The sequence below is a fragment of the Bacidia gigantensis genome (genome assembly GCF_019456465.1).
Source record: "Bacidia gigantensis strain McMullin 20006 chromosome Unknown contig_156, whole genome shotgun sequence".
NCBI classification, from domain to species: domain Eukaryota; kingdom Fungi; phylum Ascomycota; class Lecanoromycetes; order Lecanorales; family Ramalinaceae; genus Bacidia; species Bacidia gigantensis.
Window position 1 is genome coordinate 1,001,112 of NW_025408594.1, and position 17,544 is coordinate 1,018,655.

At 48.5% G+C, this 17,544-nt stretch overlaps 3 protein-coding genes across 3 annotated transcripts; 1 reads left to right on the plus strand and 2 right to left on the minus strand.

Annotated features, from left to right (window-relative positions):
• Positions 1-453: 453 nt before the first annotated feature.
• Positions 454-2,030, plus strand: KY384_002577 (uncharacterized protein; the record flags this gene model as incomplete). The annotated part of the gene is made up of 2 exons (XM_044811100.1): positions 454-1,309; positions 1,366-2,030. The coding sequence occupies 2 exons, from the start codon at positions 454-456 to the stop codon at positions 2,028-2,030; spliced, it is 1,521 nt and encodes a 506-aa protein (XP_044671983.1).
• A 49-nt stretch (positions 2,031-2,079) lies between these two features.
• Positions 2,080-4,406, minus strand: KY384_002578 (uncharacterized protein; the record flags this gene model as incomplete). Its single annotated transcript, XM_044811101.1, has 4 exons — positions 2,080-3,139; positions 3,189-3,196; positions 3,257-3,607; positions 4,236-4,406. 4 exons carry the CDS (start codon positions 4,404-4,406, stop codon positions 2,080-2,082), a joined length of 1,590 nt encoding a protein of 529 aa, XP_044671984.1.
• A 10,803-nt stretch (positions 4,407-15,209) lies between these two features.
• KY384_002579 (uncharacterized protein) lies at positions 15,210-17,431 on the minus strand (the record flags this gene model as incomplete). The annotated part of the gene is made up of 5 exons (XM_044811102.1): positions 15,210-15,218; positions 15,272-15,506; positions 15,569-15,750; positions 15,805-16,676; positions 16,726-17,431. 5 exons carry the CDS (start codon positions 17,429-17,431, stop codon positions 15,210-15,212), a joined length of 2,004 nt encoding a protein of 667 aa, XP_044671985.1.
• Between the last annotated feature and the right edge of the window lie 113 nt (positions 17,432-17,544).

A 17,544-nucleotide genomic window follows, 5' to 3' on the forward strand; every position in this document is an offset into this window, starting at 1 on the left:
GTCCAGGCCGCTTCTAATAAAGAGGCGCATCTTCTGTTTCTGTCTCTGGTTCGCATAACTTGCATAAGCATGACGATGAGCATGTATCTCTGACCATTGCCGCCGCTGCGCTTAGCCACAGCTTCCGGGCGCGTTCAAGGCGCTCACAGGGGCTAGACGTGCCCCCGCCCCTCTCACGCCAAGAAGCGTGCGAGAACTACCTACTCTAGTTCTAGTGCTAGGGCACCGAGACATCTGGTCTGGCCCCACCCCTCGACTGTTGCTCTGTGCATCAACCTAAGTGATAGCGACAAGACCCTGAATGTGCCTTTGGTCCTGTGCAGTGTGCTTTGTGTTTTCTACTATTGCTTTTAACGCACATCAGAGGATTGAGTCGATGCCGAACTTTGAGCCTCATCTGTCACTCTCTCTATCCCCCGCAACTGATCACTTATCCTCTACCTGGTGACAAACATGCAAAATGACGATGGTACACAAAGCTTAACTGACGTACTGTCGCACACTAGTGAGGTTTTGGCCGGGTCGCAAAAGTGTGCTCTCATACCCAATCGTTCACACCTCAGGCATGCAGAAACTAGCTTGCACGGTGACTTACCTGGAGACGGTTTGGGTCTTACTCAGACGGTCAAACATCTCTTGAAAGATATCACCCCGGCCTTGAGCGCTGCTAGCTTGTCTCCAAATTACTATGGTTTCGTCACTGGTGGCACGACTCCGGCAGCTCATGCCGCCGACATCTTAGTATCTTTATATGATCAAAATCCACTCGTGCATCTGCCTGACCAGACCATTGCAACCACAGTTGAAAATCACGCGTTGAGCTTATTGATGCAACTGCTCCGTTTTGATCGCTCCCAATGGAGCGGTGTGTTTTCCACTGGGGCTACCGCCAGTAATGTGCTTGGTCTGGCGTTGGCCCGAGAATATACAGTCAATGAAGCAATCAAACGCCGCGGTGGCTCCGAGAATGTGGCAAGCATCGGCCTCTTGCAGGCGTGCGACGCAGCTGGAATTGAGTCGATCGATGTTTACTCGACAATGCCTCATTCGTCGTTGCTCAAAGCAGCAAGTATCGTTGGAATTGGACGATCCCACGTTCATGATGTCTCTCAAGGTGAAGAAGATCTTCACTTCGACATGGGTAAATTGGCAGACTGTTTGTCTCGCAAGGGCCAGAAGGCCGCCTCCATAATTGTCATATCTGCTGGTGAGGTAAATTCTGGTCTGTTCGCCACCAAGGATTTCGAGGACGTGCAGTCAATCCGAGATTTGTGTGACAAACACAACGCATGGCTGCATGTAGATGGAGGTAGAGTCCCGGTCCCCGAGAACTTTTCACCAAATCATACTAATCAAAGTGGCTAGCTTTTGGCATCTTCGCGAGGATACTCCCTAGGAATGCAGCCACCGAGTATGTCATACAAGGAGCCGAAGGCCTTGAGCTAGCAGACTCTATTGCGGGTGACGGACACAAAATGCTGAATGTCCCTTACGACTGTGGCTTCTTTCTCACTCGTCACGCAAGTCTTTCTCAAGAGGTGTTCCAAAACTCCAATGCTTCTTATCTGACAGCCGGCGGTCACGGCATCGTATCGCCTCTGAACATAAGTATTGAAAATTCCCGTAGATTTAGAGGCCTTCCAGTGTATACCAATCTAGTAGCGTACGGTCTCCATGGGTACAGGGACATGCTTTGGAGGCAGATGAGCCTTGCTCGAGAGATAGCAAAATACCTTTTCCATCATGATGCGTTTCAGCTCCTGCCTGACTGTCTGTACCGCTCTGACGACGACATCGAACGAAATGTATTCATGATAGTTCTTTTCAGAGCGAAGGACGAAGTATTAAACAAAGAACTTCCAACTCGGATTAATCAGACTTCGAGATTATACGTCTCGGGAACCAGATGGAACTCGGAAGATGCATGCCGGTTTGCAGTGGCTAATTGGCAAGTCAAACCAAAAGAGGATTCGGAACTGGTGCAGGATGTGCTCGATAACATTGTCAACGACTGGACTACCCTTCATTAATAAGATTACTCCGACAATCAAATCCCGTATGGAACATTTCAATGCAACATCACCGTCGTTTGCCAATACCAACTCCGTCCTTTGAACGATCTGCCAGGCTTACGACTTTCTCGATTCCTGCCTCTTCCTGCCTTTCTTCCTCTGTAGTGATTTCCTCACGGCAATCCCACCACTTCGTTTCTGCATCTTCAAATGCAATCTTTCGTAGTTCCTTGATAGACTGCTCAGATGCACGCCCTTGATCACGTTGGTGATCAATAAGTATCTGTTGCCACGTGCCGGAAGTACGGGAGAAAAATTCACGCAAGCTCTCAAATGGACGCGGATGCGGCCGTTCGTCCTGCGGTCTTTCATCCATTGCCTCATCTTCTGTCACATCCGACTCCATTTCGACAGGATACTGAGGCTTAGAAAACTCGCTTTCTGGCAGTGGAACACCTTCCGCTTCATCACCCCCCATATTTTCGTCTTCTGAACTGGACTCTTCATCACTCTCGCTCTCACTCATCTCCTCATCACCTTGCCAATTCTCGAGATCCCGCCTATAGATTTCATGTACTCCATCGAGCTTGCCAAGATCGATAGAATACATCTCATCAAAGGTGTATTCACGATCTCCTTGCTCAAAGGTCCCACCAAGGATATACAGCACATCCCCCTGAATAGCGAGATGCGCATTGAAGCGCCTGTGGGGCATGACATCAAGCACAGGTTTCGCCGGCCGCGCTTCTTCTTTGTCCTCCTCCAGAACCTCAACTTGCATGGTGTCCGCTTCTTCTATCGTGCCTTTCTGCTCTAAAGCCACCAAATTTCGGAACAATTCATTTTCATCTGCCCTGCCCCTACCTCTTCGGGGACGATCTTCGACCGTTTTTTTTTTGGCTGGCTTTGCCCGGGAGCGTCTTAGGGACAACTGAAAGAATCGATTTCGTTCTACATTCCACGTATACAGTTGATCGAAGAATTGACTTTCGATGCCTTCCTCGCTGTCTTCAATATCAAAAACACCTCCAAACATAATCCCGCGACCTTTGTGGAAAGCTTGTGTAGCGCCTGCACGGGGTGGACTTGGTGGGTTCGCTGGCTTTTTGCGCCTTTCCTTTGGGGACCTTGATATCAGCATGGGATATCGTTTGACGCCGAAAGAAATGTCTACACAAAAGATGCTTATATACACAATGAGAATAATGGAAAATACATTAATAATTGAGAGAAGCAGTACTCACCCAGCGGACTTGAGGCTGAGCGGAGATCTCGTCGTTTGCCGGCTGCTTGATTCGCAAGAACCAAGTGTCTTCATGAATCATCGGCTTCAACGAAGACTTATTTGCTTGGGATGCGCCCTTGCCTTGCCTGGTCTGAACGTTTGATTTGACCCGAGAGTAGCCTCCATAGATGACCGCGCCATTTTCGTGGGGATGGAATGAAAATGAGGACCGTGCATCAGGCTTCTGCGATGCTACGGAAAGCGTGGGAGTATACCACACAAATTTTTGACAGTCATAGATCCATAAATCTTGTAAATACTTCGTTTGTTGTGAAGTGTCTTGAAAGCCGCCAAAGAGGATGATGTAATTCTGAACGACAATGAGTTGACGAGTCATATGTGCGAAAAGAAACAACCTTGAAGTATGTCATGCGATGTCCACTCCTAGCTGGAGGACTCTTTCCTTTCGTTTCCAGTTTTATCCCTCCCTTAAGTTAGTCATTTGTAGTCGTAGAATGCCGTCACATTGTGCATACATTCTCTAGTTGATGGGTCGAGGTGCCAGAAGTCATTGTAATGATAAAATGTGCCTTGTTTTGCAGACGAAAATTCTCCTACCATTTTTGCATCAGGAAGAGAGCCAGAAACTCAGCCTTGAGAGAAGTTACCGCCAAACAAGTAGATACCACCAGCGTTGCCTCCTCGACACCATGCATAACCGCTACGTGGAAGCGGAGAGTTTGGACTTGTTACACACCTCCATTCATCCTTCTCAACATGATATACAAACAGATCATTGTTAAAAGAAGCAAGGTTACCATTATAATACTCGCCGCCGAAAAGAAAAAGTTCTTTTGAATTAGCAGGTGAACCTAAGAGAGACGCTGAAGACCGAGGAGATGGTGGATCACAGAGCGCTTCAGTGACTTTCAGATATTGCGCTTGCTAGCATTATGGAGTGTTACTATCAGACGCGCTCTTTCCATCAAGATGAATACCTTCTTCGCATAGTCCTCAAGGACCCTTTCAAGATCGACATCTTCTGCATCGCTATCATCAACGCCTTTAGCCTTGCCCTTTTTCTCTTTCTGGGCAGACTTTTTGCTTTGCTTGGCAGCAACGCGGGCTTTTTGCTCCGCAGACTTCGATTTCTTCTGATTCTTGCCCATTTCGAACGAGCACGAGATTTACCAAACTTGAAGGCCAAATCATTGGAGGGACTAAGAAGTTGTCTCCAATACAGACCCCCTGCTAGGGGCCTTTTTAGTGTTGTTGATGTGAGTCCCCGCAGGGGGTCTGCATCGGAAAGTCAAGGATCCCGGTATTTTTGATTCTGAGAGCCCCTTAGCGTTGAAGATTCTTTGAACTTCAACCTTTAAAAAAAATTATTACTTTCTTTCTACAACTGGACAGCTACAACTCGGGGTGAGATCTTTTAATTTTCTATATAAATTACTTAAGGAAAAAAGATTTCTCTAAAAATTCAGAAAATTCTAATTGCAAAGCAAAATTTTTTTTTTCAATACAAATTTTTTGAATCAACGATAACTCTTGAAGCTTTCAATCTTTTTTAAATCTTAAAAAACTCGGCGCGAGATCATAATATGTTATATCCCAAACATATATATATATATATTTATATGTGAAAGTGGTTGGGAACCAACTTCAAACGAAACCGATGGGACACGAAGCTGAAAATCTTAAAAACACGACTTTCCGGAGCAGGCGTGCTGAGAGAAAAGGCCGCGCAGCGATCTAAGCCTTTTCTGGCCCTAGCTTGCTAGGCTAGCACGCCTTAGGAGGCAACTAAGAAGGTCAGCTCTGGTGATCCCGGGCGCCTCATGTGACTGCGCTTTCAACCATATGGTTCGCCGTACCTTTCGACTACATTCAGGCGCGTCTTAGCGCGTGTGACTGCCTTCAATTGCCCCGACGAGGTAGGTCGAAAACAGAGGTAAATTCGTTATGATCGCTAGCTTCAAGGCAGACATTATGGGCTTCTATGTCGACGAATAACCTCCGCGCACATCTTGGCTGGCTGATTAAGAGTAGCCCCAAATTTCCAGATAGTCATCCTATTCCGGAGATTGCGCCTTCAAGCTCTGATCCTGTCTCATTCGTGGAGCCTTCAGATGCAATTCTTTCGACAAATCGACGTCAAAGCGAACAGCATCATCCAGGAATTTTGACGACTCGAAAGAACGATGGATCGGCAGCTACTTCGGAATTCCTACGGCCCTCTGTTCCCGCCAGTGTCTTGAGAACACAAGGGGCGACTACAATGGCTAGACTGCAAGCCAGCTCAAGCACAAAGAAAAGGACTCATTTGTTAAGCGAGAAAGTCCCACTATCACTACAGTCTACAGCTACAGCTACGGCTATTCAAAATCCACCTAATTCCTTTAGAGACCAATACGGGGCACCTTCTTATAAAAGCTCTGAAGGTATTCATGCCACTCCCCGCACCTCAGCGTGCACAGACTAAAGGCCCTAGGAAACCCGTCGAGTGAACTCTCATCGGCTCATCGCAACGAGACTGCTGCATCTCGGTCGCATGGTCGTTACCAGAGCGTTGGCGATCATACAGAGGCTGCATTCAATATCCGAACCGGGGATTGTACTTCGTCTCCCAGCACTCTCGAGGGGTTTGGAGATAAGAGAACCTTGTGGAGAGAAGATAGTGCGTACCGAAAGGAGCCTATGCAATTGAAGGGTCGAAAGAGAAAGAGCGACGAGCTTGAGCTAGACGAGTTGCAAGCAGACTTCCCATCCAGAATCTCGCAAAGTAGCTTTACAGCCATTGATAATTTTCCCGATGGTGAAACTCCGTCCAAGCAAAAGCAATCTCCCTCAAAGGTGGAGGCTCAACGTTCTGGCAAGAAAGCTAGCATGCATCGGGATCTAAGCAACTCAACTTCGCACGGGGGACTTGCCGACGATGAATTAAGCACGCCGAGTGGGACTATAAAAGGGCTAGGACCAATCCAGTCACGATCTCCTAGCTACTCTAAAATCTACTCTCCAACCAGATTCAAGCAGCGTGTATCACAAACTCAAGGCGGAAACAAACCACAAACCCCTCAAACTAACAAAGGCGCTGTTGCAGACTCCGAGGAAGATGAAGATGAGCAGATTTCTGGCGATGTTACACATCCACTTCTTATGGAGCACCGTTCTAGCGCATCTCCAAAGAAGGAGAAGGATTCACTTAGCTTCAAACTTGACGATAAGCCCATAAAGCATGAAGAAATGAGCTTCGCAACCCAGAAAACCTCGGAGCAGCTACCCACTATGCCGCAGCATTCCCAAATCGCAAGATCAAATAGCGATGCTTCTCCTTTTCAACGCGACTCTCCAACCAAACTCATAACTGGATCAAGGCGATCGCAACCACCAATGTCTTCACCAGCCTTTGCTTCAGTCGAGTCAAATACAGACAGAGCTGCTGTGACTTCATTTCTGAATTGTCCGCCGAGCCGGTATCAGCAATACCTCGATAGTCTCCATCGTAGCAGACGAGCTGCGGCCGAGCAAGTCTATGAAATGAATCTGGCCCGTAAACCACATGATCCTGCACTGCAGGATAAGCCCACTTTCTTCACTGTGAAGATAGACGCAATGGAGCGGTTATTAGCTCTTCGTGAAGAGCACCATCAAGTGTCAAAAGAAAGGGAGGAGGTCAAGTCGCGTATTGTTGGTATGATCGAGCGCGATTACCCCAGGCAGATGTACGAACACTACATAGTTGATCAAGAAAGCCGGCGGGACAGAATAATGGGCATCGAAGCGGAGATATCTCATTGCCTTATTCAGGCAGAAATTCCGTTATTGGAGAGAGAGGTCCCGGGCAGTGTTGTTTCGAGAAGCTCAATTACTCAATCGGATCGTGATCTGCCTAGGACTCTTATCCAGTCAACACCCGCTCCAAGGCATCAGATGCCGCCACCGACGTCCGGGAGCCGACAATTGCATAAAGGTGGAGGCATCGCCTCTCAATACGTACAGCAGACGCAAACCGTCCATGGCCTTCAGCCGCATTCTCCGTCCAAGCGCACCATTGATACAAACCAAGGATTCAACTCCTTGCAAACTTATGTAGCCTCTCCGCCAGCAAAGGATGTACATGCTTATTTTTCTCCATCAAAAGCTAAGACTCGGCGCCAGGATCTAGACGAAGAATCAAGAATTCACCAGCCACGGCTGGATTCGACCAACCGCTCCTTATTTCGCTCGCCCGGTCATCCCACTACAACTCACACTTTTGATGGGGAAACTGACCATAATGTATTTGCGAAGAATATGGCTAGCCCCTACGGGACTGATAATGATGAAGGATTTGGGTTAGAAGATGATGATTTTGGACACGAAGACGATGTCGACATGCTAGAGGTTGCCGAAAAAATAGAGAATCAACAGGGACAGCCTATAATTCGCAGTGCCACCACGCATCGGAACGTCTTTGCTGAAACCAGCGGAAACATTATGCGCACAGATCCAACCAAAGCCAACAGTGCATTTACCCCTATGCCACCAGAGTTGTCACTCATGCAACATCGATGGTCAAAAGATGTCAAAGCCGCCATGAAAGATAGATTTCATCTACGCGGCTTCAGACCCAATCAACTTCAAGCGATCAATGCCACTCTAGCAGGCAAGGATGCCTTTGTGCTTATGCCCACAGGAGGGGGAAATCGCTTTGCTACCAGCTACCGTCAATCATTACTTCAGGACGGACTCAGGGTGTCACTGTTGTGATATCTCCATTGCTCAGTCTAATGCAGGATCAGGTCGAGCACCTCCAAAGGCTCAAAATCCAGGCTCTTCTCTTGAACAGTGAGGTTTCTGGCGCGCATCGCAAGCTCATACTCGATAGTCTCAGAGAAAGCAACCCCCAGAAGTTTTGTCAACTACTATACGTTACTCCAGAAATGATCAACAAAAGTGACGTCCTCCTCAGGGCCTTACGCGATTTGCATTCACGTCGAAAGCTCGCGAGGATCGTCATTGATGAAGCACATTGCGTGAGCCAGTGGGGACACGATTTTCGTCCAGATTACAAAGCGCTAGGGGGCATACGCCGCCAGTTTGAGGGTATTCCGCTCATTGCATTGACTGCTACAGCCACGGAGAATGTAAAAATTGATGTCATGCACAACCTTGGCATTGATAATTGTGAGATTTTCACGCAGAGTTTTAATCGCCCAAACTTGTCTTATCAGGTGCGCACCAAAACAAAAGCCAAGGAGGTGCTCAAGGATATTGCATCGACAATCAATGAACTGTTCCAAGGACAATCAGGAATCATATATTGCTTATCGAGAAAGGCTTGTGAAGACTTGGCAGCCAAATTGAAGACCGAATTCAACATCAAAGCTCATCACTACCACGCTGGAATGGAGCCTGAAGAAAAGAAGCAAATCCAAAGGCAGTGGCAAAATGGTCAGTATCACGTCATTGTTGCCACAATTGCTTTTGGCATGGGAATCGACAAGCCTGATGTCCGCTACGTCATACATCACACTATACCGAAGAGTCTTGAGGGCTATTATCAAGAGACAGGTCGGGCCGGGCGTGATGGCAAGAAATCGAAGTGCATCCTTTATTACGGATACCAAGACACAGGTGCTCTTAAACGTTTTATCGATGCCGGAGAAGGTAGCTACGAACAAAAAGATCGACAGCACCAGATGCTTAGAAAAGTTGTTCAGTTCTGTGAGAATCGCGCTGACTGCAGGCGCGTGCAAGTTCTGAATTATTTCAATGAAGCTTTCAGAAGAGAGGATTGTGATGGTTCTTGTGATAACTGCACGTCAACTAGTACCTTTGAGACTCAGGACATGAGTCAATATGCATCAGCTGCCATCAAGCTGATTGAGGGTATACAAGAGGATAATGTGACACTTCTTCATTGCGTAGACGTTTTACGAGGAGCGAAGAACAAGAAGATCTCCGAGCTAGGCCACGATCGCTCTCCACATTACGGCTTTGGCTCCAGCCTTGATAGAGGGAACGTTGAACGCCTGTTTTATCGGCTACTTAGCGAGGACGCTATATGTGAACACAACAAACTTAATAGGTCTGGATTCGCCAATCAGTACGTTCGACTCGGCAAAAATGCCCGAGAATTCCGCACAGGGCGAAGGATGCTGAAAATTCAAGTGCGTTTGTCTCCAAAAGGCAAGACGGGCGCAGCCAAAACGACAAAGAAGAAACATGTCTCTGATGTAGCTGCCATCAGCCCTGCGTACCCAACGTCCACCAACATCTCGTCTCCAGCCGAAAGACGAGGAGCAAAGCATCATCGTACATCCCTACAGCTTGGGCAACAAGGTCATGGTTATATCAAGGACGACTTCATCGCGAGCAGTTCTGATTACATTTCGGATGAGGATGACTCAGACTCGGAAGGGTTTGCGCCGATCCGTGTTGCAGGTACTTCACGGAGATCCACAACTAGAAAGACAGGCCCTCCAATAATTCACGATGAACTTGCAAATCTCAACGAATTGCATCAGATGATCATAGAGGGATTCGTCCAGCAGGCTAAGGAAAAGTCTGATGAGATCTACATAGCTAGAAGTCTCCGCGATCACCCTTTCACAGACTCGAGTTTTCGACGAATGGCAATCGACTTCCCTCAAGACAAAGACGAGATGTCAAAGATTCCAGGAATAGACCCTACCAAAGTGGAGCGATTTGGGAAACATTTCCTACCTCTTGTGCGCAAGACGCACGTGCTCTACGAAGAGATGATGCAGCAACGAGAGGACCGTCCTCAAGACCCGAATCATGAGAACGTGATTGACATAAGCAGCGACGAAGATGGCGGGCATGGGGACCCTGACACAGACTTTCAAAATGTTGCACATCATGCCACTGATTCACCAGAAGGCGAGCGGAGTGCCTATTTTGAGGTAGGTGCGGACGTGGCGGCGTTCAATGCCAGGTTCTCTCAAATGCAAAAGCAGCAACCTCCGGCTCCACGCTCAAAACCTCCGACTGTCAGCGGCAACCGAGGTGGATTTTCGAAACAACAGCGTGGCAAATTTGGCGGTGGTCGGGGTGGGTACGTAAAAAGGAGCCGTAAAAGTTCAAAGGCTGAAGGTAAGGGGAAAGGCATTGCCAAAAGGACATCGAGCAGCAACAGAACCAGTGGGGAAAGCTTCAAGACAGCGCGTTCGAATGCAACATCTGGCATAGGAATGATGCCGATATGAATTTAACGAATGAGTGTGCTATAATCCGCGTTTTATTCGGGGCTTTGAAAACAGTCAAACGAAGACTGCGGCTTGCACTTGATATTGATAAAGTCAAAAAAAAGGTTGCTGCTAGCCGATACTTCCATTCCCGTCGGCGAATACCTTCGTCTTACACCCATACGGCTCAAGTAGGAGAGTCACCTTACTGCGGTCGTGTTGGTAAGCCTGCGCATCTCAGTTGCAGTATAGGAGCTGCAGGTCGCTCAGCTTCCCTCCGTTGGAATGCTCTGCAGGAAACGATCGCATCGGAGATGAGAGCAGTGACGTTGTTGTTCGTGAAGCACCGAATGTGAGGTCTCTATGACAAGCCGCCATAAGACTTGTTGAGAGAAAGGGCAAGTCGAGGAACGACCTGGCGAGATGGCAGATTGCATGATGCTTCCCTTGTTGCTTTGTCGTTCCAGATGACGAGAAGCGCCTGCTAGCGCGCAAGTCCTCCTTCGCTCTTTCGCTCTTTCCCTTCGTGTGGAGAGCCTATCTTTTCCACCTTCCGATCAAACGTGCACTTTGACTGCCAAACCCAACGATCATGTAGCATTGACGTGCCCAAGCCTTGAATCACCACCTTCGTGGTGATGCCGTTCACTTATATCCGAAATGACAGCAGCGCTGGCGGACCAGGTCCTGTTTCTACTTACTCCAATGGTGATATCATCCCACAGAGAGCCACGTATGCGTCTCCAGCTCTGGCTTCCAGGTCTCGATCAATCAATGGGACGGTGAGGAACAATACTGAGACCGGGGATTTTGGCCAACTTCCTCCTTTCCCAATGTCCAAGCCTCTTTCGAGCTTTAAAGGTGAGTTGGATGGCCGCTCTTCAATCACTGTTGAATCCAGCCAAGCCGACAACAAGCTGACACCTAGCGGAGAGAACGGTCAGAGTATTCATGCTTCCAGCCAAGACGCGAAAAGCTTGAGCAACCCCCATACGCAGCTTGTCAACTCGCGCATCAGACGTGAGCCACAGGAACCCCCTGAACATCATTCTATTGAGGACTTTCAGGCGTGGTCAGTTAGTCACAGCTCTCCGAAGAGTCACGCTTCAGGCCACCGTCATCCAAGCCAAATCACAAGCTATCAGACTCGACTTATCGACCCTACTGGCAGGCCTCGATCACCCTTTGCTTATCCTACAAGACTTAGGCGACCTGGCTATCGACCTTCATCACCCGCTCTGAGCGAAGTCTATCAGCATGGCTATGGCTCCAGATCCAGCTCTCGCCCCAATAGCCCCGCTTCCACACGTTCGATGCATCATGTCCCGCTGGCTTGGAAGCAACACCCTAATCACTCCGATCCAATGCTCAAGCACTACGCTTCTGTTCGCCCGACAAGGGACTTCGAGCAACACGGTCTTGCGCTGTCTTCAAGCCAAGCTTCTGGCTCTTATTCCAATCAAAATGGCCAAAGCCTTGTAGCCACAACGATATTGCAAAGCCAGCGGTCATTGTCGAATCTGCGACACCAGGCAGAGTCCCCACCAGCTTCTCCCGGCTTCTATGACTACAGCGAAGACTTTGAAGGGCCCAAACAGCCGGAGTCTATCAATCAAAGTGTTTCAAATTGGAAGAATACTTCTATTCTAAGCAATGGAGCACACACCCGTATTGAACCCCACCCCTCAGACTCGGTCAAATCGGTCGTTGACAACTCGTATCGTACTCCCGAGCAAGTCAAAGCAGGCTTTCAGGAATTTCTGGCTCCCCTAGAGAAACCGGGCGTACTTACAATGAGATTGAGTGCTCCAGAACGGAAGAACGGATCGACTGCGCACGAAAATGAACTGTACGCGAGGCTTGAATCACATGAATCTAGTGGTGTGACAACAAGTCTGATTGACGACAAGCAATCCTCTCTTTTAGGGACGAGGTCTTATCAGGACGTAGAAGTGTCAGCAAGGAATGATCAGACTGAGGATTTAGAACGAAGGGAATTTATTGCTGGGTCGGCAAAGGACCGCCCTTCTTCAGCTGCATCGAAGTGTACCAGTGAGCCGAACGGACATGCGAATGCCTCGAATGAAACACTCTCAGAGCGGTTCGGTACCCCTCTCACGAGCAAGCCCAAAGTGACGGCGTACGACACGCGCGTCGAAGGAGGGATAATATCAACGGATGAATCCTCCACATTGCCTCATGGCTATTCAGGCTCAGAGCATACTGAGATCATATCTCCAACGCCCGAACGTTCTATCAACTCGCCTAGCACTCTTCATCGTTTCAGCAGAATCCTGGGGCTTCAGGACAGTAATAATGCCAGCAAGGATGGAGACGGGTGGGAGATTTCGCCAATGGAGGGCCGAACCCGGGCTGAAGTGCAAAGGCACGTCAGTCATGCCGACAACACAAATATTCAACTGTCCACCTTAACTGACATCGACTGGGACGAGACAGATGAGCTCTCCCCAAGTCTGATGCGAACCTTTGGGCCTCGAGCTGAAGACTCACCGCAATCTAAGAATAATAGGACAAATACTAGAGAAAATCCTCAAAATAGGAATGACAATACTCACGACCGCATTCAGCCCATTCATTCCAACGAACCGGTCGATTCCAGTGAAGGAGAATTTCAGCCAGTGTCTGAGGCTGAAAGGGGCCAGAAAACTGCCTGTTTCGCTCCAGCGAAAGGGCGCCTGGAGCTTCCAGGCCTTACGACTGAACTTTCAGCGCCACACTCACATGTAAATACCTATTTGCCGTCAATGCTGCACCATCATGACCAAATCGCAGCCAGCAAGAGTTCTCTCTGCACACAACATTACACTGTCTCAATTGATCCAAGCCGAGCTGCGACAGAGCCTGCCCATGACATATTTGTGACGGGGCCCTTGTTTACTTCAATTACTCACCCCCGGCCCATAGTCGAAGCAAATAAAGTCGACGCTCCATTGGTAAATGCGGAAAAGAGGCCACAAGACAGAGAGTCACTAGCATCGTCGCACGGATCACGTCCTTGGAATCGAGATTCGACCTACCCATGGATGGACCAAACTTTGAATCTGGATATGACGCTACCAGACAAGTCAAAGAGGACGCCTTCTCCATCTGCGAGATTTCCTTTGTTCAAGCTACGAATTCAACGAGCATCCACCTCCACCAATGGAACAGGTCGGTTGACCAAACGCCGAGTCTCTTCAGATGATACCGCTTCAAGCAAGCGAACCTCTGGTCACTTTCTCCCTCAAAACTCAATCTGCAGACCAAAAGCGAAGTCAAAATTCTCGATAGGTCCGAGTCAAGAAAACAGCAGTCATGACATCAGCCATCAAGCGCTTCAAAGTCGCTTTGTTGAGTCTTTTGATTCTCCACCCCAAGTTCTGACTGAGATACCGCACCCTAACATCACCCTTCTTTCACCCTCATCAGGCCAGGAGGCCCAAAGTTTCTTCTCGGATGATAGCTCCCAAGCTGTGCAGAGAGGGAGTCTCAGAAAACGAATCTCACACTTCAGATCGCGACATTCGCAGACCAACTTAGCACACGCAGGTGGCAGAAGCCCAATCGCAAGAAGACAAAGCCAAGACACGGTAGGCGCAAATTCTCAAACCTCCCGCCTCAAGAATGTAGGTGCGATGGTATTTCGAAAAGCACGCTTTTGGTGGCACCGAAGCGGAAAGAAAGTGTTTGGTCTGAGTAGCAAGGCTCGTGATAGCCAGTGTGAAATAGGAGAAAGCAAGCAGACTTGAATAGGAGCACTCCGGACAAAGTTTACACGCCTGCTTTGCAACTCGTCAAGTAGTAATGTTTAAATGCTGCTGGCTCAGGCTAAGAAGAAGAACGAAACATGGCTAAAATCATCTCGCCTGCAGAGGAAAACTCCAATGAAAGGCCTGTAATGAACGACATAGCTAGTCTTGCTGCGAGGGACGAAGAGCGTTGCATTGCATAGATCTGTATGAAGTGGAACGAGGTCGCTACGAGCATCTTTTGCTGTCTGACTAATTTTGTAAAAGTAGAATATTAGCTTCACAAATACCCTCATAGAACAGAATATGACAAGGGTGCTGTTAGAGTATTGGATTAGCTGCAATAAAGATAAGTCTCAGTATTGGCCTAAATCCGGTGGAAGGGATACTTTCATTCGTCTGAAAGCTCTCGTACATATTCCCAGCTCAAGTCCACATCTTGGCACTTTGCGCTGATATGTAGCATTCCTCAGATTGCCATGTGAGTGAAAGATGGCTATTTGACTTGGATATCCCTAATATGAGTATCTTACCATTCGATGGATGAAACGACCAGCCTTCGTATCATACCAACGTGCTCCTGTTGCCTTGAAACACTCGAAGCGCAATTAGCAGCTTCAAGCGTTAAGTTGGATTGTTGAAGTCTAGTTTGGCCGCTTGCAATATCTGGTTTGGACCGCAGCAACAACAAGGCACGCCTGTTAGTGAGGATGTTAGATGATGTGATTTATACAATCCTGCATTATCACATCAAGAGTTACAGCCTCCCAAGATGGTCTTTCTTTGGGTGAAACCTTCTTGCGCCCTCTCGAGCTGGTCTTATCTGAGCTGTCTCCTTCAGCGGAAAGCACCTGTTCCATTCATTGTAGAATCCGTTCATTGGTAGCTGATCAATCTTCGTGCACGTAAACGACATAGACAATATGATGTTGACGATGGTCTTGGCTCGTGGATGTCTCTTCTGCAGCTAGGCAGGTTATTTGGCACTGTAGTCGTGATCCTAGTCTCTGAGGGACCCCACATGGGTTTAGAAAACCTGCGAAGATTGTCAGCGATGTCAAGTGGCAAAATACTCGGAAAAATGCTTACTGCGCCACCAATAATAAACACCCTTTCCTCCTCACGTCGCATATACTGAACAACTTTGTTTGCACTGTGCGTGAGCGCGTTACGACTCGCGCTCGGACCAGCAGCGCAGTAGAGTTCAAATGTAGGTGTAACCCAAGCTAGGGAAATCGAGCTTCGGCTGATACAGTGCTGGACTTTGAGGTGCGAGTTCTTTGCGTGGACGTTGGCGTGGAGGGTGTGGTAGAGAGACAGGAGCCTGCCGATATGTCAGTAGAGCGACCGAAAGAAGAATGAGGTTTTTGCGTCGGGGGCCTTTACTTGCGTCGAGCGAATAAGGTGGTGTATTCTGGCTCGTAGGAAGGCATGAAGTACTGGACATTGCTTCGTGATTTGTAGAGAAAATGACGGACTACCGTGCCGGGAACGATATCAGTCGAAGTTGGCCTGCCCGCTCGGACTGCTGATCTGATACTCTCCATACTGCCAGACTTTTCGAGGTCCTGGTGAAGTGTTAATATTGATGTTCTTGGACTAAGCTCTGTTCGAGCTCTTACCTGAACCACGAGATTTCGCATGTTCTGTAGATCATAGAAGCTCTCTTTGTTTGCACTGATCAGAAGCACAGCGATCGTATCTTTGATGTCGGAGACTTCCTCGACGTTCTTGATCTCTTCATTGTCTCCTTGTGAAGCGCTGACAAAGCTGACATACATGTATAAGTAGCCGTTCTTATTGAAGGCAGGAAGACATAAGGGAATCCAATTCTCCCCCCCTCCGGCCTTGATACCATCTGCCTCGAACAGCATGTTGAAAATGAGCTGCAGATCGCTTGGGTGTAGGGAATGCTTTCTCGGGCGAGCCACGCTGACCAGCCTACCTCCAGCAACGATAAGACCGTAGAGGAGTGATTCACATTTGTGGCGAAGAAGTGCGTCATTGATGGCCTGTCGTTGCAACTTCTTCAATGTGAGACACTCTAACGCAGATAGCAATGCCGGTGGTGATCCACGGGTGAAACTGTCTGCAAGCGAAGAAAGGAGAACCTCCGTGCCTTTCAAAGGCCGACGAAGATCAGTCGACGGACGATTTACGAAGAGGTGATTCAAGGTTGGCAAGGTTAAAGTTGAAAGGACTTGCATGTACAAAGCATCCAGCTGAGCGCGCAACTGAACATCATTCTCACCTAGCTTACTGATGGCTACAAGATATAGCGATCCCTGTGAAGAAATGACGAATCGCGACCCAGCAGCGGAAAACCCGGTCAACTTGTTTTGAGAATCTTCATAAAATGAAATGATAGTGTGAATAACACCGATAGATGTGGAAATCAATTGATCGTCGCCATGGCGGCTGTAGATCGGTTTGCCAGCGGATGAGAGAATTAGGAAGTGTTTTCGTTTTGATTTCCATTGCCTCAATCGCTCCTCTGAAGATTTTCAGCAACGTCAGTGATTTTCGTTCATGCCTTAAACTACCTTCATTCTCGCTGTCATCTTCACCATGTTGTATGTCATCGAATTCTTGATAGAAATCGACATCGATATCGCCTTCTCCGAGACCAGACGGATCCAGGGTATCCTTCTCTCCACCAAAAAGCTTCCACGCTGGTTGCTCTTGAGCAGTACCAAGAACATCCCCTAGCAAACTCTCATTGTCCCCACTTCTTCCTGATGTGGGCGCTAGACTTTTAATGCTCGCCGTGTCACCGCTTTCGCTGCCACCAAAACGTTTGAAGCCTTTAATGCTCCCAAAAGTCTGAGGGGGTTTCAAAGGAGGTTTAGGCTCTGCCGTGGCGGCGAAGGCATCGTGAGACCCATCGTGGTAGGCTTGAGTTTGAATGTCAGTGTGTGAGACAGCAGTAGTGGCGGTGGACTGAAGCTGAGTCGCCGGGTTATGCACGTTGCCCAGGTTGGTAGAGCTGGTCTTAACCGCTTGAAGAAGAGATAGATTCGTCGGCCGTGGGGGCAAGGGCGGTCTCGTATGGTCTTTGTGACGTGATTGCTGTGTACTTGTCAAAGCTGGAACGATCTGCTTTGCTCTCGCAGGCAGTACTCCTTCAGCTGAATCGCCAACGCCAATGGGCAAGATGTTCTCCGCATCCTCACGCTCCGAATGTTGCTCCAATCCTACATCTGGAATTGGAGAAGGTTCATGCTTCTGAGAAGACCAGTCGCTGGGCATATCAGACAACACGACGAACTGTTCACCCACTGAATGAATCTTGCTTCATGCTTAGGGAAGCTGGGTGGCGGAGGTTGCGGAGCTTCGGGGCACCAGCGGGGACGCGGGAGAAA